Here is a 25,000-nt window from a genome sequence, read left to right on the forward strand (position 1 = left end):
CATACATGTATGAATATTTAGAAGTGATTTGTATATGTATGGACTAATAATTTTATTTTTACTCTTAATTTTGCTAGGCTGCACTGGCAGAGAGTAGTTTACCATTGCTTAGTAACCCAGGATTGATAAATAACGCATCCAGTGGCTTACTGCAGGCAGTCCATGAAGATCTCAATGGTTCGCTGGATCACATTGACAGTAATGGAAATAGCAGTCCGGGCTGCTCTCCTCAGCCTCACATGTAAGTGCAGTTAGCATCCTTTCAAGAAAAAATGCCTTAGTCTAAGACGCAGTATTACTCAAAATTGCTTTGAAACATGGTAAGTGAAACATCTGGAACTATATGTTTGAAACTAAACATTTATATTAAAACATTTAAACAGATAAGGCTTCATGTACTGTGAACTAAGACTGGTGTAAGCTTTTTTTTAAACCTCTTCCAACTTGCAGACACCGAATGTAACGGGAGGCTGATCTCTGTGGTCATTTTCACAGCCTGGTTTGTAAGGTATAGTCAGAATGTTCATGTTGGAATTAGTTGTAATTTTAACTATGAGTCTCTAAACCATTTATGAACTGTAGTAGAGATATTGCCCATTTATATAAACCGTAAAATGCAAAGTTTAACTGTTGCCCACAGTTTACATAGAAGCCAGTAAAGTGTAACTTTTTGCCTGTCGTATAAATCAGTGTAATTACATATTCAAGTTTAATTACTGGTGCGTCTGTATTGGCAAGGTTTATATGTTATATTTTATGCAAGACTACGATTCCTATTAATATTTAGCAGCTAACTATATCATTAATTACTCTAAAATCTTTCCCCTACCATCTTTTTAATGGAGCTGAGAGAGTGGAAGTATTAAAAATTGATGTATTGTGGATTTCAGAAATGTGTCTGAAGCTTTAGAAATGCCTGGCCTTAATCAGTGGTGTCAAACATGGCAGTTTCTTGTTTACTAAATAGTAAAACATGTATCTTGGAGGTATTGTTTCCCAGGTTATTTATATAATAATTAGCAGTGTGATATCTAAGTAGACTTAGATTTAAGTTTACCATAGGATGATTTTTAATGTGTATGTACAACTGTGGTCTCTTTTCCTGTGTTTAAAATAGCTGATCTGATTTGCCTTTTTTTGTTCCATTTTCTCTTTCACATTTTTAATGTTCCTTTCAATTTCTAGAGTGGGATATTTAGCAGTAACGGCAGTTGAGACCAAACTCCCTTTTCACTTATGCCCTGGTGTGTGGAGAATACATTTTGATCTGACTTTTTTTAGGGGAAATATTTTGCTGAGTTTTTCTTTTGTTTGGCACGTTAATATATCTATAATCACATAGAAATGTTTATTGTCACACATTTAATTGTTTTATTGCACATTTATTCTACTTGCCTTTGAAAATAATACACTGTGAACATTCATGTATTTTATCAGGTTCCAAACCATTACTTTTTCAAAATGGAAAAATTTGTCTTTTGGAAGTGTCTTTAGATGTGTTAAATAATACAAAAGAAGTAATAAAACTTGAAGTAGAAAGAACATGAATATATGCTCTTGAGAGTAACACTACTCTAAAAGAAGTAAAGTGAGCAATCAGACAAAAGTTTTTATATCCCATGCTTTATGCTATCAACCATGCAGTGGGTAGCTTGAGGCCTTTTACTTTTAGCAGTTCTCCTGAGTATGCTAATGCTCTCTTCCTGTATAAAATGCCAAGACAATAAAACTTTAAAGAGCAAACAAGAGTTAGATCATGTGTGTTAAAAACAGCTACTTTACAGAAAAGAATGACACTTGCTATTAAAGTTGTTTTGTAAGTGTTTGGCAGATCTGTTTACATATCCTATGTACTGTCTGCCATTCTGCTGGATAAACTGAGATATCTGTGCATATGATTATGTAGATATGGCTACATTTATAGCTGTGTTTATAGCTAAAATACCATATATTGTAGTAATTCTCGCCTATAAAAAAAGGCAAATAACTTGAGTTACGCCCTAACTCAAGATTCAGCCTTCCCCTCTCGCTGCTGTGATACGTTGTTTGTCAAAACAGGCAGTTTCAGGGCTTGTGAGGTGACTTTTGCAACTGAGGACTACGTGTTGCTCGGTTCTTGAGAGGTTGAAGCAACAAAACGTAAATGCACCAAGATACCACTGGAGAAAGAGGTTGTGCTCATTCATCCTGTGCACCAAATTTAGTGCAAGATCACTGGGCTTCTGTCAGACCATGAGCTGTCAACCAAAAGATAGAGGCTATGAGGAGGTACCTGCTCACTTGTGACATTTTTGCCCTTTCGTTGCTGAGGAAGCTGAGAATATGAAAAAGGGAATGAATGCAGTCTGCCAGAAAAAGTCACGAAAGGAAGAGGCTTGTGCAGGAGGCCGAGGACCAGGGAATAAGAGGCCATTTCCTTGCATCCATGACCATGCTGGCCAGGGTCCCTCATTTTTGTTAAAGAGCATTACTTAAGAAAATAAGAAAAGAACATAGGGAAGGCATGACAGAAGTAGAGTAAGGAATATGGCAAACAATGAAGAGTAATTTAAAATTCTACATTACCTACACAGATTACATAATCCCAGGGTTTTTTGAAATGAAAAACAGTTAATACACTAGGGGAAAAAAAAAATACATTTTACTGCCGTAAGCATCCACTCACTTGTAGCTTCCTGAGAAGGTTCACCTGGGAAGGCTGAGTGTTTCTCCCCTAGAGAAGTGTTCTTGTGGGGGTCATAATTTCTGCGCTCGTCTATAAAGCTGGTGGCTCTGTTAGCCTCCACGTAGATTAAACCTCCATCTCTTCATTCCCAGGAAAGCGTACTAGCCACCACGCCAGGAGTATGCTGAGCAATTACCTTGCCAGCCATCTTGAAGCTGGCACACAGCCAGGAGCAGTGGAGCGTGGTATTAGGGAAAGAGGCGAGAGGTTGCATGCAATTTAGAGATCAGAGCATTCAGTTGGGAAGGGGCAGCGTTTGGATTCTAGACAAGCTTCCAGGGAGACACATTTGTTTAATATTAGAGCATTCGGCAGGAAATGCGAAGAATCCCAGTGACAGTGTCAAAGCCAAGCATCTCAGTTAGGCATTTGGTTGTTAAAATTGTACTGAATATTGTTTTATCGGATAAATATATGATAGCAAAACTTTCTTACTTTTGAATGTTCATATTATTTTTTAGCATTAATTTATCTTTTTATAAACATAATGAAAATTGTTTATGGTAGGCAATATTTCTGTATTTTGAGCGTGAGAACATTATCAAAGAAATTTATTTCTGTTACTGTAATATCTTAGCTACTCAGTGTCAGAAAGTGGGGAAATTATTACAGTCTGGATTTGAAACTGGTACTTCACATCTGGTTTTCGAAACAGAGTATTAAGAGCAGTTAGAATCATCAACTTATCCATCTGTGGACAGGTATCTAACATAGGTGGGTGAATCAGCTTCCTTTGAAAATAATATCTGCTCATTGACTAAAGATGGTAGGTATATAACTTCAAGTAAATGTATAACATTTAAATGCTTAAGTGCAGTGAATCCTAGCCAGTATATTTAGGGCAGTGGCACTTTAAAAGCTTTACAATTTTTTCCTTGGCTAATGATATATAATCTGCTCCATTTCTTGCACTTCTTGAACACTTAAAAATACTGCAGTATGTTTTAGGTGATCGGTATAACCATGGCCTGGTAGTTGAGATATTTCCTATATTAATAATTATGTAAAGCATCTGAAATTTTATGCTACATGCCTCCCAGTTTCCATTCCCAGTCTGATGGAAGGTGGTAATTCCATGATGTGGTATGCAGTATATCACTAGTGGAACCTCAAATCCTGTTTATTTTCTGTGTTTCAGCAGTATTAAATCCAAGTTCTGTCTTTTATTGGTCTTCAAATCTGATTCCTGGTAGGTTGACATGGGCACTAAGTGGTCCCTTGAAACAGATCTCCACTGAGAAAATAAATTCCTTATTGTGGGTATATATGTTCAAAATTCCAGTTTCCTCTAATATCAGTTGTCAACAATGAATGTCAGACAATTACCTTTTCATTCAAATTAATACTTAAAGCTGTTTCTTCCTTCATTTTTTTTGAACATGGACTACTTCTCCAGAATTGCTGTGGGGTTTCGCTGATAAGCAACAGGTTTCAAAGTGACAAACACAACAGAAGGTGTTTTATATACAAAAATTCATAATTTATGTAGAGCTAGGTGCTGCTAATCTTGCATAACAATTGTACATGGATTAGATGGAAGCTTCACAGTACACACCTTTGGGGTATAAATGCAGAGTTCTGAAGCAAAAAAAGAAACCACAGGCACCCAAATGAGTGCAACTAAAGCTGCATGGTTCTGGGAAGCTTTAGAAAAACTTTTATCATCCCTGAAGAAACAACAACATTGGATAAGTTGTGGACTGATAGCTAGGGACAATAATGACAGTTCATACATTAGTGATAACACAACTTCTTTTAACCTGCGTGTTGTAGTCAGCATACTGCTGAAGAATTTCGGGGCGGGGGGGTGTGAGTTGAAAATCAGTCCCTTCAGAGCAAATAAATTAGGTTCTTAAATGAACATTGGGATCATAATGAAGTTCAGTTTGTGTTATTATTTATCCTGTCTCTATATGTTCCACTTACTCCCGAGGATGGAATATCAGGGCTGGAAATCAAGTTCAACTGTTTTTCTGGTGTTTGTGCATTTGTACTAGATGGATGACGCTTAAGTGATTATTGCAACTGGCACAGATCACAGTGTTTTATCACCAGAACACTTAGTGCATCTCTTGTCCGTGTGTTCATATTTTGGCAAATGCATAATGCAAAATGCCCTTTTTACCTCATTATATAATCTTGGGGGGGAAAGGTAAAATTTTAATCTGCAAAGCTGTTCATAGCAGCTGAGGAAACAAAAAAGAAATTGGTCATCAGAAAACTCAGAAAATGCTAGACTGAGAGAATGTAGCCTTATCGTAGGAAACAACGGGGTGGTTATGCCATTCTCTTAAAACTCAGGGCAGCTCCTTTAATAAGGAGTTGGAGGAGTTAGCAAAGGAGATAGGGAAAGCAAATATCCTGCTGATGAGGTTTTGTGGAAGGGGGCCATCTTCATGTGTTTCTCCATGTTTGTGCTGCATGAAAGCGTAGACTTGAGGACGATGCAACTAATCTCTTACATTCTCAGCTGATTTTTGAAAATAATCTAGTTCCTAAAAGGAAATCCAAACTCCTGGAGATAATGGAGGTCATTCTAATTTCTAGAATATTAGTTGTTGATTGATTATTTTTTTTTAAAGTAAGTACAGTGGAAACAAAAAATATTTTTTTAGAGTCATTTCTTAAAAAGTAACTTAAAATCCTGATTTCATATATGACACTCTGCGTTCAGCTATTGTGCTGTACTCTGTTAGAGAGGAATTGTTTGAAGCCAAATGTCAAGACACACATATATCCTGTGATCTTTAAAGCTGTTTCTAGAAAATGTTACGTTACGTTGTTGTGAGAAAGAATAACTTTTGTTAGAATGAACAAGAGTAAGAGTCAATCTGAGATGAATTAGAAAAATAAGCTTATCCAGTGTAGTCCTTCGTCTTCAATTCTGTCTGTGAAAAGGTGAGTTCCAACCGTCTGTGGTTTCAGTCACCTTTTCCTTTGTATTCTGCTGTTGTTACCAACCCTACTCCTTTACCTTTCCCACTGTTGCCCTGACTGGAACATTTCTCTCTGCAGTTCCATCTGCATAATCATCAAACTTGTTATTTTTTTCAAACTTTTTTATCTTTAAATTTTATTCCCAGAGGCAAATATGATTATTCTGCTCTAAGATCATTTACTTTTGAGGTGCTTCAGTTTGAAAGCATGCCATTGTCAGGTCGTTCCCATATCTGATTATTCCAGTCCCCCACTGTTAAGCTTTCACACCACTTACAGTGGGTTACCTATCATTCCAGTTTTAATCCCTTTCATTCCCTTGTTTCTTTAACTTCATAATGTTCCAATCCCCTGTCTTTCCTTCTTTCGTAGTGGCTTTTTTTTTTTTTTTTTTTTTTTTTTTTTTGTTATCGTTGCATTGTCCCATTTCATGATCTCTTTGCATTTACCTTGGAGGCTTGTTCTGTTCTAGGAGACTGCTATGATCCAGGTCTCTTGTTCATTGTATAAGACTTGACATAGTGTATAAGAAAATAAACTCTTGAAACATATCAATTAACAGGGATGTAACAAGCATTATTAAATAGGTGAGAAGCATGTAATTGAGCAGATGAATGTGGTAGCAATTGCAGTATTTCTGGGTATCCTTGTTCATCAGAAATGTTTCACCTAATCACATGATCCTTTAATGCCTGTATAATTTAATTTCACACATTTTTATTCATAAATCTAACATAAGGAAGATAATGGGCAAAGAGACTTGGTGACAACAATTGATTTTTATTTTTATATGAAAAGAGGAACAGCTAGGAAATGGGTTCTTAAAGGTTATGGCTTTTGTCTGAGCATATTCCCATTGGAAGAAGCTCTATTGTGAGAATACACAGTGAAACAATTTTGGCTTTGCGCTGCAGAGCATCTGAAAGGGACAGGTAAATCCAGCAATCCGACACTTTATCCTGCTGGTTTCTTACGATTTACATTTTTACTTTTTACCCTTACAGCCATTACTGATTGTATGGATCATGTGACAGTAAACTTTTGAGTTGTGACTGTCCCTCCCTACTCTCATACAGGGCCACTCAGTTGTGGGCACTAATGGAAAAATAAGTAGTGATGTTTTGTATAATATTTTTCACCATTCCCACTGACATAACTTTTCACTTGGAATATTTTTGTAAATGTTTATATTCTCTTTATGATTATTTTGCATTGCTGTAGTTTTCAGTCCTTTTGTCCTCTACGTTTTGCTTCTGTTCAATTTTCTTATCTTTCAAGACTGATGTTCCAGTCCTTTATCATTTCTTCTCTAGCTTCTTAAATGTTACATGTCTTACTTTGGATCAGAAGTTGCTATTTCTTCTTTACATTATTCCAGCCCAATTGTTGCACTTCTGCAGTACATTCCCAATGCTCTTGACGAAAAGATCACTCCAGAGATACAGTGTCTTCAGCTGAAAAGCGTCAGGTCCCCACAGCATGGCTTGTAGAAGTTTGTAGACTCCTGTGGGGTTTCACAGAATCTTTTTGGAAGCTGTGTTGCTGAAAACTTTGTGGTACTGCTGTCATGAATTCTCAATTCATGGGCAAGATATTTACGCTTTTCACATAACAGGTCTGTATAAGAAAAGGCAGCATCTTAAATATTGCTACAGATGTTAAAAATGTGATTTTAAAGTTGTGCAACTAAATCTTTGCAATGTGGTTGTATAACTTAAATTTACTTCATAGGAGATTCCTCTTTTTGTACAATACAAAAGCTGAGATGATAGTGCCGTTAACTGTGTGTTTCTAAAACTGCACATATAAATTTCATCCACTTTCAATGACTGCATTTGGATTTTGAGTAACAGTAATATTATAAGCCAAACTTTTTTGAAGTGCACACTCTAGGTATTTTTTTGTAAATACACATGTCCAAAATGTGTCTACATTTACGTATTTTGTAAACAGTTAAGTAAAAGCATATAATTATATTGAATTGGTAGTTTATAGCAATAGTTTAAATTACAATCCATAAATTGAAGCAAAGATTCATTGAAAAATACAGGATATTATGCTGAGGAATTGTTATATTTGAATATTATTTATTCTTTAGAATTTATAGAAAACTAGGCACTTTACACATTGTAAAATACTATAAATTTCAATGCACTTTTTTTTTTTTTAAAGGGTTTATAGAAAGATTTCATCTTGGTGTGAAACACCATGTGTAGGTCACACTAAAGTAATCAAATCTCAAGATGACTAAAGATGCGATTTTACCTGCTGAAGTTCATATGTGAAGGCAGTGTTCATAATCTTGTGGCAAAGTGCAATTGCATCTAACAGCAGTCTGTGATTTAGAAGAGTGCTGGGAATGGATGTATCTAGTACAGACTCTGATGCAGTCTCTGTTAGGGTTATAACTGCAGGTATTCCAGTGGTTTTCTCCAACTGAACAACAATATTAAATGTGTATCTTAAATTAGGCTGAAAAAATCCAGTAGTCTTCCTCCTTTGCCTAGACTTACCAAGTTCATTTGTTCCACTTTACCCATTAATAGAGGTTTAATGCAGAGTCTTTGTATGATCATGGCCCCTCACTAACCCTTTTCAAAGACTTTCGTAAGCTTCTGGTTGAGGTGGATAAGGGGAAGTGTTTCTTTGATGCAGTATTATGCTGTGATAGTGGTACTCTGGGTAATTAGGGACTTACCCCAAGTTGATACTTTTTTCTTTGTTTCCCCTCGTTTTCTTCATTCCTTGCAGATTTGATATTATCAGACATCACAGATGAAAAATATCCTCTGAGTTTTATGTCCTCTTGTTCTAAGAACACAGGAAATAAGAGTCATGTTGTGGGCAACCACGTCATATAATTCCTCTCCTAAAATTATCATACTCCATCTCAAATTCGAAAGCCACTGTGGAACTTCATTCCTTTGATTATTATAAGCTGCATTCAAATTTCCAGACTAAATGTACTTCAATTTAGTTTCACTGATGTGTGTTCTAGCTTACCTGGCCTTTCATATTCTTTCTCTTTGTTTCTCAAATGTGTTCTAGAGAGCACACTGTGAACTTTAAATCGCCATTTTGGTGGACCAAACAGGCTCTTTCTGATTCAGCAGACTGTCCATTTCCCTCATCTTTCTAGTAGCCATCCCATGAAACTACTCAATTTGGATTTATTTTCATGTGCAGGTGTTAACAGTTTATTGAAGCATTCCAGATGTAGTCCTATATAATGTGTTTCTTCTTTCTCACTGTTGTTACAGGGGGAAAACCCCATATTTTAGCTAAATTTAGCTAAACTGTTGTAGTTTATTTGTATAGTATGCTATTAAGGATGGACTGGGGGCCCTGTTTTGGTAAGTGCTGTACAAAGGCAAAACAAAAAGGATTTTCAGATCCCTGCCTCAAACGTTTGCAGTCTTGAGGTAGTAATTAAATTGTTTAATTTTTGAAAAGCATCTTCCTTCAGATGTAGTTTGAATGGAAGCTGTACAGTACTTACACTACTGTCCCCATGTAGAATAGCATCAGGCTTTGTTTAGAGAAGTGTTTGACACAATGCCAGTTGGCGTTAGACTGTATACTATTAAGTACATTAAACCAAAAGGCAAACCATGACTGTTAGCATTGAAGTGAGCTGAGCACCCATCGAGTGGTGTCGTGTTACTACGCCTGCCATTTTATTTAGGGCATCCTGAAAGAAATAATGATGCTTTTGTATCCATCTGGAGTTGCTGAAATTAAAATCTAAAACTTTTTAAAAATGTTGAAGCTACATATTTAGAGATGTAGTAATGAACAATGTATTGCACTGTGGATATATTTCATTCAGGTGGCATATACTGCCCTGTGAAGCAGAACTCTGCATTAAGCACAGGCCAAAGCATGCAATTAAGAGACAGGGTATGTTAACCTAGGCCCTGTGATATCTCAGATATCTCCTAATCAGCTCAGTCTTCTGGTGGACTATAATTGTGTTTTCTTGCAGAGGCCATATGGGTATAACATGTTCTTCAGACATGTTGCTCCTCACGTGTAAATCCTAAATCTGTAATAGATAACAAGTTGGTGAAAAGTCCTGAGAAAAGTTAGAATGTTTCAAGTGTTACATGTAAGAACAATCATTGGTGTAAAAATGAGGTGGTGATGACTGGATCTGCAGTCATTCTTAAGATTAGAATTTGTAGCAGGTCACCAGCTGAACGTATGCTCACAAAGGTATGTGATTGTGAAAGCACGCTTAACATAAAAGCAGGCTCTATCTTTCACCCAATTCTTCTGTTTGGCCTTTTCTGAAGACTGAGGAAGGACTAAATTTATTAGGTTTGTTGAGAAGAGAGAAACTGGGTGGGGCGATTATGACAGTCTTCAGAATGCTGTGCAGAGAAGATGAGCATAAACATGTCCTTGTCCATTGGGAATGGGACAAAAAATAATTTATAAGTATTTCAGCAAGAAGACATAGAATAGACACCAGAAAAAAAATAAAACCTTTTCTGCTTGTAGGATATTTAAGTGCTAATACGTGTACCAGCACCGAGAAACTGTGTGGAACCACTGATACTGGAGGCTTCTAAGAAGAAATTAGAAGTGGTCAGAAGTGGTGTAGGTATAAATGATACTTCTTTGGGGTAGGGAAGGGGGATTAAGAGATTAGATGATGTTTTGAGGTCCTTTCCAACCCTATTTTCTCCCATTCTTCGGATAAATCTGGGGAAATAAAAGTTTTTTTCATGTATATACGTGTATGTATGCCATGCCTTACTACAGGCTAGCTGAATCCTCCAAGTCCATTTACTTTGTAATCTGGAACAGCTGTCATAGTTAAATATTTTTAGGCACTCTTGTTTTTAAGATTGAATTAAACTCAGCCTTACAGAAAGATACACATTGAGCGTAAGATTCAACTAATGTGAGAAATGCCAGCTAGGGCAGTGCAGATGCTCCTGTACGGGTTAATTTGACCCACTTGTCCCTGCTGAGTGTGATGTGTGGTTTCGTTTGCTAAATGTTGCCATCAGGTATTCAGCAAAAAAATACCAAAGGTCTTGCCATTCTCCAGGTATGTTCTAGCAGGCAAAGCTAGTCATCGCTTCAAGTCCTAGCTCCTAACCATTGAAAAAATAAAAGAGCAATGCTTCAAGAAACTTAGCATATGAAAAAGTAATACGTTGCTAGCATATCGGTGCAAATTTTTGAAGCATATACCTATCATTCAACATTTTCAGTGAACATTGTTCCAGGGAAAAAAATAAAGAGTACCATGTCTAGGTGTTAAGTGTAATGCTATTTAATCCCTTGGTGCTGCATTAGAACAAAATGTTTAGGTGCCACTTTGGACTAGTGTTGATCATTACCTTACAAAATCTCACAAAAGTGTGCTGGAAGTGTTAGTGAAAGGAGATTCGTTTCAGCCTTTTTGTCCCATGCTATTGGATATGCTATATGTTTACCAAGATAGCAGAGTTTTATTGATGTAAAAGGTTTCAACAGAAATAGAAAAACAATTTTATATAGCTCATATTTGTATTAAGATGTATGAAAACCACACATAGTATAGTCCAAATTCTCCCCTAGCTTTTCCTGCATCATTGAATAGCTTTCCAGATTTTGCATAGAGAACATTTGCCTTCTCTATCCAACAAATAACACAGATATTTAGTTGTTGCTGCTAAGTTTCTGTTTAACTGGTGCAATTTTTAAAACTTCCCATCCGTCACATACTACAGAGCATGCCAGATCCATAGCCTCTTTTCTTAAACTTTGTTAACAGGCTTGCTCTTTTTTGGTGGTTCTTCAACAACCCCAAAAATATTCAGACACCTAAATCTTTAGTCCTTTGTCATTTTCCTTTGATTTTTTTTGCCTTAAAAACTTCTGTACTTTCTCCCTAATCCTTTTCCTTGTTCAGCATGTTAACTTTTGGCATTTGAACTAGATGTAGTTGACGGTTTGAAAGACTTGAGAGGCCTGTGCCCTAAGCTAATCTCTAGTCAAGTTTCTACATTTTCTTGTTGTTCTGTCACAGAGAAAATACATTTATTTAGACACCAAAGGGAGCAAGCCAATGTCAAGGATGGGAATTCTAGTAAGAGTCACTAGAATCAGAAAATCTGTGTTAATGTCATCTTCTTAATCAGAAATTGATTCCTAAAGATTTTGATCATGTAAGAAGGTCTAATTGTATGTGAGTTTTAAGCCTCGTTTGATATTAAAAAAAAATATATTGATAATGTGTTTGTTTTCCAGAAAGATCATTTATTTATCTGGAGTTCAAAGATTACATCCGATCATTTTTGTATTAAGTATTATTAATATTCATATCTGATAATATATCTGTGTATATAGGGTATCCCTATTTATTGTCTTGGCATTTTCTTGCCAAATTAAGAAAAAAAAAAAGACAGCTAGTCAATTTAATTACTAGTTTCAGAATGTTAAGGAAAAAAATCTGTATGATTTCATTATCCATTTTCAATCAACAGTATCTTTTTTATTTTTTTTAAGGGAAATAAAATTGTCATATGGGTTTCAATAAACCTGTCAATTTATTCTCTAGAAATTTCTCTGTACCAAACACTCATTTATTTGTACAAAGCTAAAAGGAACAGGGAGAACATATCTGGTTTGTATTTTTTTTTTTTTTTTAATTCAGGCTCATTACTGTAAAGCTGAAATTCTTCAAAAACTTGTTTTGCATTTTTTCCTTTTCATTCTGATTTGGCACCAATGTCAATTTTCAAAACTTTGCTTAGAATAAAAACTGCGAGTTTTAGCTGTCCTTAATTTAAAAGTGAACCAGTTTGTATTTTGCTCTGCTTGGGCAGGGCCAAACTGACAGGGCAAGAAGCACCAAACACTTATTTCCAGCCACTTTAGGATCAAATGTATTGGTACATTTTGTAGATAAGCAGCACAAAATCATCGCTGAGTTGGGAAGTGCGTATGGTATAGAAAGAAACATGGAGCAGTTTGTTCCTGATCCCCATGAATTAATGGCTGGCTGGCTTCTGTGGTGTGAGGGTCAGTACCTCTTAAAACATTTTCCCGTAGAGTAGTGGCAGGTGGCATCTAAATAATTGAATACTTATATATTTTAATTATATTAAAAATATTTAATGAATTTTAAACACACAGCTTACTAGCTGTGCAAGTTAGTGAGGGTTTAAAAACCTTTTCTTTAGCGGTAGCTCTGTGCCTTTTTATTATTAAAATAAATTATTAGTGGGATAACTGTAGTGATAAAATTATCATAAATATGGCGTATTAAATTGGGTGACCCTTAAGTATGAGTAAAGTGAAGGTGAACATGTGCTTTTTTCCCTATATTTTCCTTATTTCCCTATTTCTAATTTATCACTTTTACTGGTATCTCCGAGCTGCTACTACTCGTGTTGACTTCAATGGCAGCTAAATTAAATCAATTCACAGTACTCCTGTTGGTTTTAGTGTTTCCTTCTACAGATATGGTTATCATGCCATAGATCACTTCTATTGTTCTCTTCTGGATTCTGCTATATAGTTTTTGAGATGAGTGAGTAATAGCTAAAAGCTAGTCAAGTACATTGAACATATGAGTTGAAGTGAGGGCCTACTATAAGTACATAAACATGTTATATATTACTGTTACTGTTCTTTTTCTCTCCTAGTTAGCCTACATATGTTTTTTTGGCTTCTTAGGCAGAGGTGCCATTGAAGGATTCATTAGAAAATAATTCCCAAGTGGTTACAGTAGATAGATGTATATGGGTAGTTTATTTTCTTTCTTTTATTTGTCAACAGTAAATGTATCTGTCATGGATAGTCAGCTTTGTTGTTTTTTCCACAGTTAACTTTGTATATGGCTAACATATATTGTGTCGCTACCTCTGTTTATATCTTCTTCCGGGGTATTCATAATTATATTCAAAATAGAAATCATATGTAGGATCTTAGAGAATTCTCACTGTTAATCTACCTCCATGTTGTGAAATAATCTTTTCTTCTTTCTTCATCTGACTAGTTTTGCTACTGGCAAATTTTTACGTCTCTTTTCAGTATGGATTAGATAAGTTTCTCACAGGAATTTGCAAATTAAAATACATCCATCAGCTCTCCTTGTTTACTGTTGTATTACTCTTAGAAGCCTCATAGGGCAAGAAAAATTAGTAGTCTTATATATACTTGTTATTCCACCTCATTTGTCTAGTAGAAAAATATGTGGTTGACTGTGTATCACCTTTGGTTATTCCCACTCTCCCCAAGCGTTGTCAGATGCATTGCGTATTTCACTTACATCTTCTGCTGTGAATAAACTTCACAAGTGAAATCATGGCCCTAATGAAGTCAAGGGGAATTTTGCTGTTGACTTAAATGAGATCTGGATTTTATCCCAGGAAACCATTTGTCGTCTTGTCTTTGGCTTTCCCTCATTTCTTATTCTGTCTTCAGTCACTCCTAATCACTCCTAATCTCCATCTGATATTTCTTGTGACTGCTTATGAGCTCCATTTCTCAACTTTAGTTCATTAAAATCTTTCTTTCCAAATAAGACTAGGAATTCTCCCAGATCTGAAATATTTTTATTAGATCTTTGAAAATTTGTACAGTCTTAGTAGTCTACAACATTAGCAAAATTGCTTATGTTGAAATCTGGAACCTTTATCTGTGCAAATACAAGCAAGAACATGTTTTCTCAGTTATGGCAGTACTAATAGGGAATGCCCTCTTAACCAATGAGTTTCTAAGTGACTTTTACAAAGGTTTGGGGTTTGTTTTCTTTTATTAAAAGTGTAATGCCTTAATATGTTCTGCTATCTATATTCCCCTAAAATCCAAGAGATACAGATAAAATCACCCATTCTTTTCAGATTTTTGGCATTAAACTGCCTTCTTTAATCCTTTGTACCTCTTTTTCAGACACCCTATATAGCTTCTGCCATCTTCTTCTCTTTAAAATAGCATGTTGCGTTCACTTAGTTCAGATTTTCAGATAACAATGAGTATCTTCCTGCTGTCCCCCTCACCTCGATATTAGAGTAGCTTTCCTCTGCCAGAATTGTTCTTCCCTTTTACTCTGTTCTTCCATTCGCAATACCTGGGAAGTCTCTGATTTCTCCTGAGACATAGGATATGCTGGGACCTGTCCTGTTTAACATTGGTGTTATGGAAAATGGACCTCTTTCTCATCAGGTTTGCAGGTTACCTCAATCTAGTGGGAACAGTTGACACGCATAAGGGTAGGGAAGCCATTCAGAGGACCTGTATGGGCTGAAGGACTAGGCCAAGAGGAACTTTATGAAATGCCATGCCCTGCGCTGCGGAAGGAAGATCCTCTTGCACTGATGCACGCTAGGATGGCCTGGCTGAGGAGCACCTTTGCTGAGAAGACCCTGGGGATATTGGCAGAGAACAAGCTGAGCATGAGCTGGCAGGGTGCCCTGGCAGCCAAGGTCAGCAGTGTTCTGGGCTGTATGAAGCACAGCAGGGGGCCCCAAGAGACTGAGGGAAATTATTATCGCCATCCTACTCCACAGTTCTTTGACCACACCTGAATACTGTGTCCAGTTTTGGCACCTCAAATATAAAACCCACAGCAATAAACTGGAATGAGTTCAGCAAAAGGCCACCAAGATGGTCAGAAGAATTGCCCTCTGAGGAGAGGCTGAGGAAGCTGAGCTTGATCAACCTGGAAAAGAGGTGGCTTTGAGGGGACCTGACCCTCAGTACCTACAGGGAGATTGGAAGCCAGGCTCTTCACTGTGGTGGTAGGCTGAGAGACAGAGGGCGTAAGTTAAAATGAGAGATTCAGACTGGGTATAAACCCTTTCCTCATGAACACAGTCAGGCATTGAGTGGTGCAGTTGCCAAGGAAGTTCTACAGTCTACATCCTGGGAGATTTTGAAGACCCAACTAGGTAACTCTGGGTAAGAGGAAGCTGTGGATGCCCCACCCTTGGAAATGCTCAAGGCCAGATTGGATGAGGCTTTAAGCAACCTGGTCTAGTGGAAGGTGTCCCTGCCCATGGCAGGGGGTTGGAACTAAATGACCTCCAAGGCCCCTTCCAACCCATACCATTCTGCGTAAGCCCTGAGCAACCTGGTCTGACCCTGTAGCTGTGCCACCTTTGGATAGGAGGTTGATCTAGAGATTTCCTGAGGCCCCTTTGACATGAATTATTCTGTGATGGTAGAGTATTTTTTCGTAAAGACAAAACAGTGAGAAAGTGAGCAGAAACAACCTAACCTTTTAAGCAACGAGGCTCAAGGAGAAAGATGCTCTGAATTTTGTTTTACAGATACCAGCGAAAGTCATGTCAGGTGCTCACTGAAGGGCTGGGTCTTACAGTGAGTTTACATCATTTTTGAGGTATCACAAAATGGAAGTGTTTGCAAGACCAGTTTGGTGCGGTTGGTAATGATGGGGTTTGTGATTTATTTATTTTTTTCCTAGAGGGACTTGCCTATTTTAAAATAATTGAACTGAAGGCATGAAGAACACTAGCTTATTTTACAGCAACTGATAAAACATTATCAATGCCGATGATAAATAGGAAAGCAAGTCTTGGAGGTTGTAAAAGCACTAATGGACTTACACAGACTCCTTACTTGTTCCTACACCTTGATGCACCAGAGGCACTTTGTGACCATTGATTATTAACTCCATTTTACACCGTCTCCTCTAGTGATGAACTGAAGAAGACAAACTTTAGTGGCCTTATTAATTATTATTCCAGTGCACTCTTATCTCCTGTCAGAATCTACAGTAGTGCTAGTCTACTTCTAGCTAGAGCTGCTGCCTCTGCTTTCCATCACCAGGTCAGTGCAACTCCCAACTTCATCATGGTAGACTTGAATTCTCTGATGATGGATAAGACAATAGACATGAGAAGAATTATCTTTTTAAGGTATTTTTTGTGCTTAAGTGTTGCATTTGAGAGAAGAAGAGGTTGCTACTTCCTTCTTTTTGTCAGCATGGCTCTTGGAGGGTCTGGGGTGGAAGGCTGTCATTTGAACGTGGAAGGTTGACAAAGCACATCCAGAAGCCCCCCTGTTGAGGAGCAGTGCTTCTACAGGCACCACATTTCCAGTCATCTTCTACCAGGATGCTGTAGCTTCACTCTTTTCTTAATGAAGTGAGGGAGTGCACCCTCAGCTGCCTGACAAGGGTATGTAACAATTGGACCTTCCTCTTTTTCTTGCTTGATGCTAGAGATTTGCATATAGGCATTATTTTACCTAGAAATAATAGCACTTCTTTGGCATTTCAGTATATGTAATAAATACATGGGGGAAGTGATTCCTGGTGTTCAAGAAAAAATAATAATGGATTCTGTGACAGTCATAGCATTACTGAATTTGTATTTAATTACTCGTCTAATACTCTTTCTTCCTTTTCTCAATATTTGGATTAGTATCTCCCTAAATGGCTGTACATATTCATCTCAATAAACAGTTGGCTTCTGCTTAAGAAAAATAATAAACTTTTTATAATAGCGTGAAATTGTAAAGAGACAAAGTAATAGAATTAGATATCTTGAAAATACTGTAGGATTTGAGGATTTGTCTCCATTTGCCTACCAAAGCATAAATATAAAAATTATAGATCTGAAACAGTGGATTGGAAAGGAGAGCTTTCCTTTTAAAACTGCTGTAGGATATCCTACAGACCTAAAGCTGTACTGGCAAGATGACATACAGTTCTTCCTGTGGAAATACTAGTCCAGATCACTAGGTAGGAAAAAAAAAAGGAGGGGGGGGAGGATCTCCCAAAATAAACAGGTCAGTTACTATGTCTGTAATAGAGTGATTGTAATTTTACCAAATAATATTTGGTGAAAAATATTTGCGTAGGAAAGTGTAATGAAAGTCACAGCTTTAAAAATATCAAGTCAGAAGGAACAGATAAAAATTGCACTTGATCAGTATGTCTACAGCATGGAAGAATTGAGGACAGTGTGCGTAATAAGTTAAAAATGCAAATAAAAATTGCAGGTGTCTAATGTTAAAAGTTACACTGGAAATGTGAAATTCTGTAACAGTTACTGTGTTATACAAATGTAACATGTTCTGTTTTGTTCTTTTCATATGTTGAAGGATAGTCAATGTAATAGAAAAAGATAGTGAAGAAATAGTACAGTTGGAAGAATATCTGCAGACTAACTAATTGGTTTTGAAGAGGTAATGTTTGTGGGCTTAAGGCTGTCTACAGAATTGTGAGGAAAAACAGATCAAACCGTTCATGATTTGGTTTGGGAAATGGTTGAAGTTGTTTGGGAGCTACCTTTTTAAAAAAAAAAAAACAAACTGTTAAAAATCTTTATTATTTTAACAGGCAAACAAAATCTTAAAGGAAATAATCAACGTAGATTGTCATACCACATATGGCTTAGAAACTGTTCAGTCCCAAAGATTCCCCTGGGAAAACTTTCTTCAGCTGAGTTCCAGAAAATTCATCATCTTTATATACTTCTACATGAAGTCACTAGGAAAGCTAGTGAGTCAATAGTATCAAAATTAAAGTCTCATAGAAAATAAGCCTGGGAGGGACTTCAAGACATCATTTAATTTATTGCCCTTTGTGCCATTGAATACCAAAGTAAAAAAAAAAAAATCCCTAGTGTTACTAGGTGCCTAAATCACCATAGCAATACAAAATACTTCCAGCTGCAACCCAGCAAAAAAAATCTCCCTTTCGTGATTTTAGACTGATTATTGCAACCCCTGTGTGGAATAAAAATGCACTGAAAGATCTTGAAAAAATTACATGACTTGCTGCAAACCATATACATGGCTACAAAGCTCACAGTAAGCACGTTGACCTAGGCAGCTTTTCTCTCTCAGCATCTAGTACCTTTTCAATACAAAGCCAAGAGCATTCAGTGCCAGTCATTATATTGACTTAACTGTCTGAGAGACTGCATCTCTCTATCATGACATCTCACAGCACTTTCCCGTAAATGATTTCAGCAGAACATTAAAGATTTTGGGTGGATATGGGCAGCAGTGTTTAGACGATCCAGATCTAAACTGTGGAGTTTGTTCCACTGGGAATCCTGGAGGGGTTGTGACTCTTCCCCAGTGGCTTTCAGAATAAAAACTGAACCCCTTGCATATTGTCTACATGTATAAATGAGAAATGAACTAATTCTTTTTTCCTTCCATAGAATTGGATGAAAGAAATACAGAGGAACTTAAATTGTGAAATCTCTGGTTTGAAAGAGAGGAAGGGTCTCTGAAGTAAATCAGTGCTGATGGTTATAAAAAGCATTGTATGACTTAGTATTTTTTCCAAAGAAAAATTGTATTTTCTATTCAAAGCCTGGAATGAGCACTATTTCTGCTAACCAAATCCAAACCTTGGTTATTGTAATTATTTGTATTTTGTTGTCCTGCAGTCTCACTGCTGTTTTGCAGTATTTGATATCCCCTTACATGAAAGCTGATGCGACGTGAAACCTCTGTAGAAAACATGCTATCCATAATTGAGAATATTGTATCAAGTGTCTTTTCTCCTTGTTGACATCAGCTCAACTCAATTTAATTAAGAAATCATGTACTTGGTTATAGGATCTGGTTGTTTTCTTGGCAGTAACAGCACACGTTCGAATGTTTAAAAGTTGAATGGAACACTTGTTTTAAAATCATATATTCATAGAATCGTTTAGGTTGGAAAAGACCTTTAAGATCATTGACTCAAAGCGTTAACTTTACCTGCCAAGTCCACCACTAAACCATGTTCCTATGTGCCACATCTATGCGCCTTTTAAATACCTCCAGGGATGGTGACTCAACCACTTCTCTGGGCAGCCTGTTTCAGTGCTTGACAACCTTTTTGGTGAAATTTTTTTCCTAATATCCAATCTAAACCTCCCCTGGCACACCTTGAGGCCATTTCTTCTTTGCTTGTTGCTCCCAAGTCACTATTGCTTGTTACTTGGGAGAAGAGACCAACTGCCATCTCGCTACAGCCTCCTTTCAGATGGATGTAGAGAGTGGTAAGGTGCCCCCTGAGCCTCCTTTTCTCCAGGCTAAACAACCCCAGTTCCCTCAGCAGCTCGTCATCAGACTTGTGCTCCAGACCCCTCACCAGCTCCATTGCCCGTCTCTGGACACGCTCCAGCACCTCTGTGTCCCTCTTGCAGTGAGGGGCCCAGAGCTGAACCCAGTATTCAAGGTGCGGCCTCACCAGTGCTGAGTGCAGGGGGATGATCACTTCCCTTGTCCTGCTGGCCACACTGTTTCTGACACAAGCCAGGATGCTTCTGGCCTTCTTGGCCACCTGGGCACACAGCTGGCTCATGTTCAGCCAGCTGTCAACAAGGACCCCCAGGTCCTTTTCCATCAGGCAGCTTTCCAGCCACTGTGCCCCAAACCTGATCTCATGACGTCCTTGTAGTCCTCCTGAGTTGCCTGCCTCTTCTTCCAAAGGTAGTGAACTATTTTTTTTTTTTTTTTCCTGAGTTCCAGCCTAAACTCTCTGTTCAGCCAGGCCAGTCTTCTTCCCTACCAGCTCATCTTTTGGTACATAGGGGCAGCCTTCTCCTGTGCCTTGAAGATTTCCTCCTTGAAGTATGTCCAGCCTTCTTGGACTCCTTTGCCATTCAGGACTGCATCCCAAGGGACTCTGTCAGTCAGTCTGCTAAACAGGCCAAAGTCTGCCCTCTGGAAATCCAGGGTGGGAGTTCTGCTGACTTCCCTCATTACTTTTCCAAGAACAGAAAACTCTTATCATTTTGTGATCACTATGCCCAAAATGGCCTCCAACCATCACATCACCCAGAAGTCCTTCTCTGTTCAGAAACAGCAGGTCTGGTGGGTGCCTCTCCTAGATGGCTCCCTCACCAGTTGGGTCAGGAATTTCTCTTCCACACACTCCAGGAACCTCCTAGACTGTTTCTTCTCTGCTGTATTGTACTTCCAGCAGACATCTGATAAGTTGAAGTCCCTCACGAGATCAAGGGCTAGTGATTGTGAGACTTCTCCCAGCTGCATATAGAATATTTCATCTGACTCTTCATCCTAGCTGGGTGGTCTGTAACAGACTCCCACCAGGATATCTGCCTTGTTGGCCTTCCCTCTGATTCATACCCATAAATGCTCAAACCTATCATCACCATCTTGCAGCTCTAGACACTCAAAACACTCTCTAACATACAGGGCTACCTCACCACCTCTCCTTCTTTGCCTATCCCTTCTGAAGTGTTGATCGCTATCCATTGCAGCACTGCAGTTGTGTGAGTCATCCCACCACGTTTCCATGATGGCAACTGTGTCAGTCTCCTGCTGTGCAGTGGCTTCATGCTGCTCCTATTTGTTGTCCATGCTGCATGCGTTGCTCTAGATGGGCTGCTGATCCCACCACCTTTTGGGGGTAAAGAAGCCCTAATCCCTACATGACCATTCTCAGGTGCCTGTATGGTTTCTAACACATCAATTTGGTTTGGTTACCGTTGCCGAGATTTTAGCAGGATTTTAGTAGCTATTATAATAAATGAGTTTTCCCAAGGCAGGATCAGGCTTACCTTGTACAAAACTCAGAAGACAAGTTCACCTTGTACAAGCAAGTTATTGTAGGCTTTGGGAATTTGGCTTCATCTCTAAATATTTGGAAGTTACTTTATACATTCCTTTCTAGTATATATTTATACCTCAACTGCCTGTCCTGTTATCTTTCTTTTTCCTTTGAAGCCTCAAAACTCCTCTCCAGCAGTCTACAAACAGTCTCTGTGAGGCCTCTGGAAGTGCCCAGCAACTGTTACCTGTCTCCTGGCACCTGGCACTCTTTCCAGTTAAATGTTGTAAATAATGATATCTTCAAGGATATAGTATACATCTGAGAACATGAGAGTGTGCAGTTGTAGTTTGCCATTTGCAGGGGTGAGAGAAAAATCTCCATGTAAAGCTGCAAAGTGTGTGGAAGAGTGAGTGTTTGAGGCAGACTGAGGAACTTCATGGTCTGATCTGTGAGCAAGGAAGAAGTAATATATTGAGATGAGCAGGCAGCTCTGCAAGTTGTTAGAATCCATTTATATTACAAAGGTATCTCACAGGGTTTTCATTTTGAAAGCACTAGGGCATGAAGAAGATTTTTTTTTTTTTAGATTCCACCAATTGTAAAGAAGGTGATCCGTGGAAATAATTAATGTTCTTTTTTTTATATCCTTACCAAAAATCCATTGAAGTAATTTAGCATCGCCATATTTTATTTTTGCTGCTGCTGCAGGCATCTCCTCCATTCCTGTTTGTTTACGTGGTTTTGTTAGTCCTGAGCTCAGGAAGAGGTGTAGTTTGCCAACACTTGTTCGTACTCTCTATTCTATGTTCTGTATCATTAATAAAAATTATTACTGATAGTTCTGAACCCAGGATTGGTCCATCAAGGAACCATACTAATCTTTATTAAAATACAGATTCCAGTTATGTAGTAGCCAAGTTTTGATCAGAAGTCAGAAATGAGTAAGCTATGTTCCTGTTAAGATATATTTGAGTAGCATTGTTATTAATAAAAAGACATGGCATATGTAAATATGTCTTAAGAATATATGTTTAAAAACTCAGCAGTTTGCATGGGAATTTTTCCTTAGTACACTGCTCCTATTGTATAACAGAATGGTAGTGTAGAATTTACAAATAAATACTTTTAAATGTATATCTGTCTTTTGAAACATACACATACACATTTTCATATTAGTTACATACAAATACCAATCTGAATATTTCAGTTTCTATGTGCAATAAATACCTTGAGATAAATTATACTATACTGAAAGTCTTCAAGATAAGAATGTATTCAGCAATTTAAAAGATGGGTGTTCAAATTTTGTTTTGCTTAAAAAAAAAAAAGGGTGGTTGTTTTCCTATATATTTTGTATAGTTGTTTCCTCCTCAAAACATACATTAAATACTATAAATGCAAGATCCTTTACATCTTTAATCAACATGCCTCACCTTTGGTTTTCAACCCTTGATTTCAAAAAACAAACTCTAGAAAACACTAGAGTTGAGAGAAATGTTAGTTTCAAGAGCCTATGTTTATTCCTTGTGCTTACACTGCCAGAAAGAGATGTTTGTGTGGCAGTGTTTTCTACAATCTGTGTTCTTAAGCTGCTGGCTGAAAAGTCTATGGAATTTGTTTTTGCATGGACAACTGAACTGCTTGAGTTTGGTCTTGATTTACTGTTGATCTGGATGAAAATATAGTTGAAAAAAAAGAAAATTTTGTATCCTGATTAGTCTTCTAAGGTATTAATCCTTCCACAGATTAGCCATCAAAATAATCTTTGAAATATCCTTCAAAAAAGGGCAAAAAAGAGGCCCTCAATATCAAAAAATTACAGCACAAGAGGAACTAGTATCTTAATGTGTAGTGCATTTTTAATGGATATTTCTTATTATCCTCCCTGTTTTTACAGTGGCTGCACTCCAACCACAGAAATGTAAAAAAAAAAAACAACCAAAAAACCCAGCCTGGACACCACCCTTAAAGAAACCGAACTTATCTAGTAAAAAATAAAAGTTTTGTAGTCAAAATTTTTTAAGCATGGAAAGGAAAGCATAGCAATGAATCATAGAATGGTTTAGGATGGAAGGGACATTTGAAGATCATCTAGTCAGAGTCCCCTGCCATGGGCAGGGATATCCTTCATTAGATCAGGATGCTGAAAGCTCCATCCAACCTGACTTCAAACACTTCTAATGGTGGGGCATCCATTTTTCATTTAGTTGCCATGTAAATTTTTCCAAAAGGATCTCTGTGGACTAATGACATTAGCTTCTAGATAGATTTAAATTGTTTGAGTAATTTATACTGCAACTGCCCCACATACTGTTCCCCACATGGGGGAAAAGAGGAGGAACCTGATAACCTGGTCTAGTGGAAGGTGTCCCTGCCCATAGCAGGGGAGTTGGAACTAGATGGTCTTTCAGATCCTTTTCAACCTAAACCATTCTCTGATTCTCTGAGAAACCTGATCCAGTGTCTTACTATCCTCATTGCAAAAGATTTCTTCCTTATGTCCAGTCTAGACCTACCCTCCTTGAAAGGCTGCAGTAAGATCTCCCAGAGCCATCTCTTCCACAGGCTGAAAAAACCCAACTCTCTCAGCCTTTCTTTGTAGGAGAGGTGTTCCAGCCCTCTGACCATTTTTGTGGCCTTTCTCTGGAGCTGCTCTAACAGGTCGCTGTCTGCCTGGTGCTGGGAACCGCAGAACTGGATGCAGTACTCCAGGTAGGATCTCATGAGAGTGGAGTAGAGGGGGAGCATCACCTCCCTCAGCCTGCTGGCCATGCTTCTTTTGATGCAGCCCAGGATACACTTGGCTTTCCAAGTGGCAAGTGTACGTTGCCAGCTCACATCCGATTTTTCATCCACGAGTATCCCCAGCTCCTTCTCCACAGGGCTGCTCTCAATCCCTTCGTCCCCCGGTCTGTATTGATATTGGGGATAGCCCTGACCCAGGTGGAGGACCTCATGCTTAGCGGCATTGAACTTCATGAGGTTCATGTGGGCTCACTCCTCAAGCCTGTCAAGGTCCCCCTGAGTGGCATCCCTTTTCTCCACCAAATGAACCGCACCACTCTGCTTGGTGTTGTCTGCAGGCTGGCTTGAGGGTGCACTGACTCCCACGGGCTATGGCAGTGATGAAGATCCTAAACAGTATTGGTCCTGGTACGGACCCTTGAGGTCCCACAGATGAAGGAATATGCTAGGCATACCAGTGCATGAAATGCAATTTCTTGGGAGCAACACAGGGGACAGAATGTTGTAGTATCAGTGTTACAGCATCTGGAAGTGATTAACATGACATTACATCATGATTAAAAACACTGAATACTTCCATCAAAAACTTAGTCACTTAGAATTCTGAAGAAAATATCTGAAAGTTGAAGCTTAAATGGAGTTCAGAAGTTCTCTTCAATGCTTACAATTGTTTGAAAAAAGATGCTAAATAAAAAACCGAACCTTATCAAAGGTCCCTTAAATCTCAAGGCACACAATTACTTCTGTTGCCTTGAAAAGGGATGAATGTTTTTTTCCCCCTTTCAGAAGTCACTGTTCAGATGTTTTTCAATGATAAAAGTAATTTCTAAATGACCCCACATTCCCTTGCAACATAACTCCCAAACAAATAAGAACAAATAGAATGAAATTTAGATGGGAGACTGAAGCACCTTGTTGCCTGTGGGTCCTAATAGTTATATTCAAATTCAGTAAAGTCTACCCTGAGGTAGATAGTGCATGACCTCAGCTCACCCTGGGGTGTTCCAAATCTCAGGTGTCTGCTAGAAACATTGCAACAGTGAGACATAAGAGATTAGGCTCGATTTCCATTTTTAATCTTTACGGCAGGGTTAACTTTG

At 38.0% G+C, this 25,000-nt stretch overlaps 1 protein-coding gene across 11 annotated transcripts in view; it reads left to right on the plus strand.

Annotated features, from left to right (window-relative positions):
• The window catches only part of FOXP2 (forkhead box P2), a 445,023-nt gene that overhangs the window by 412,501 nt on the left and 7,522 nt on the right, over positions 1 to 25,000 (plus strand). For all 11 annotated transcript variants that reach the window (XM_055710829.1, XM_055710818.1, XM_055710824.1 and 8 more), the window contains one exon: positions 78 to 241. In XM_055710829.1, coding sequence (XP_055566804.1) covers positions 78 to 241 — 164 coding nt within the window. The remainder of the gene's footprint in view (positions 1 to 77; positions 242 to 25,000) is intronic.

This window comes from Falco cherrug, chromosome 5, assembly GCF_023634085.1.
Source record: "Falco cherrug isolate bFalChe1 chromosome 5, bFalChe1.pri, whole genome shotgun sequence".
NCBI classification, from domain to species: Eukaryota; Metazoa; Chordata; class Aves; order Falconiformes; family Falconidae; genus Falco; species Falco cherrug.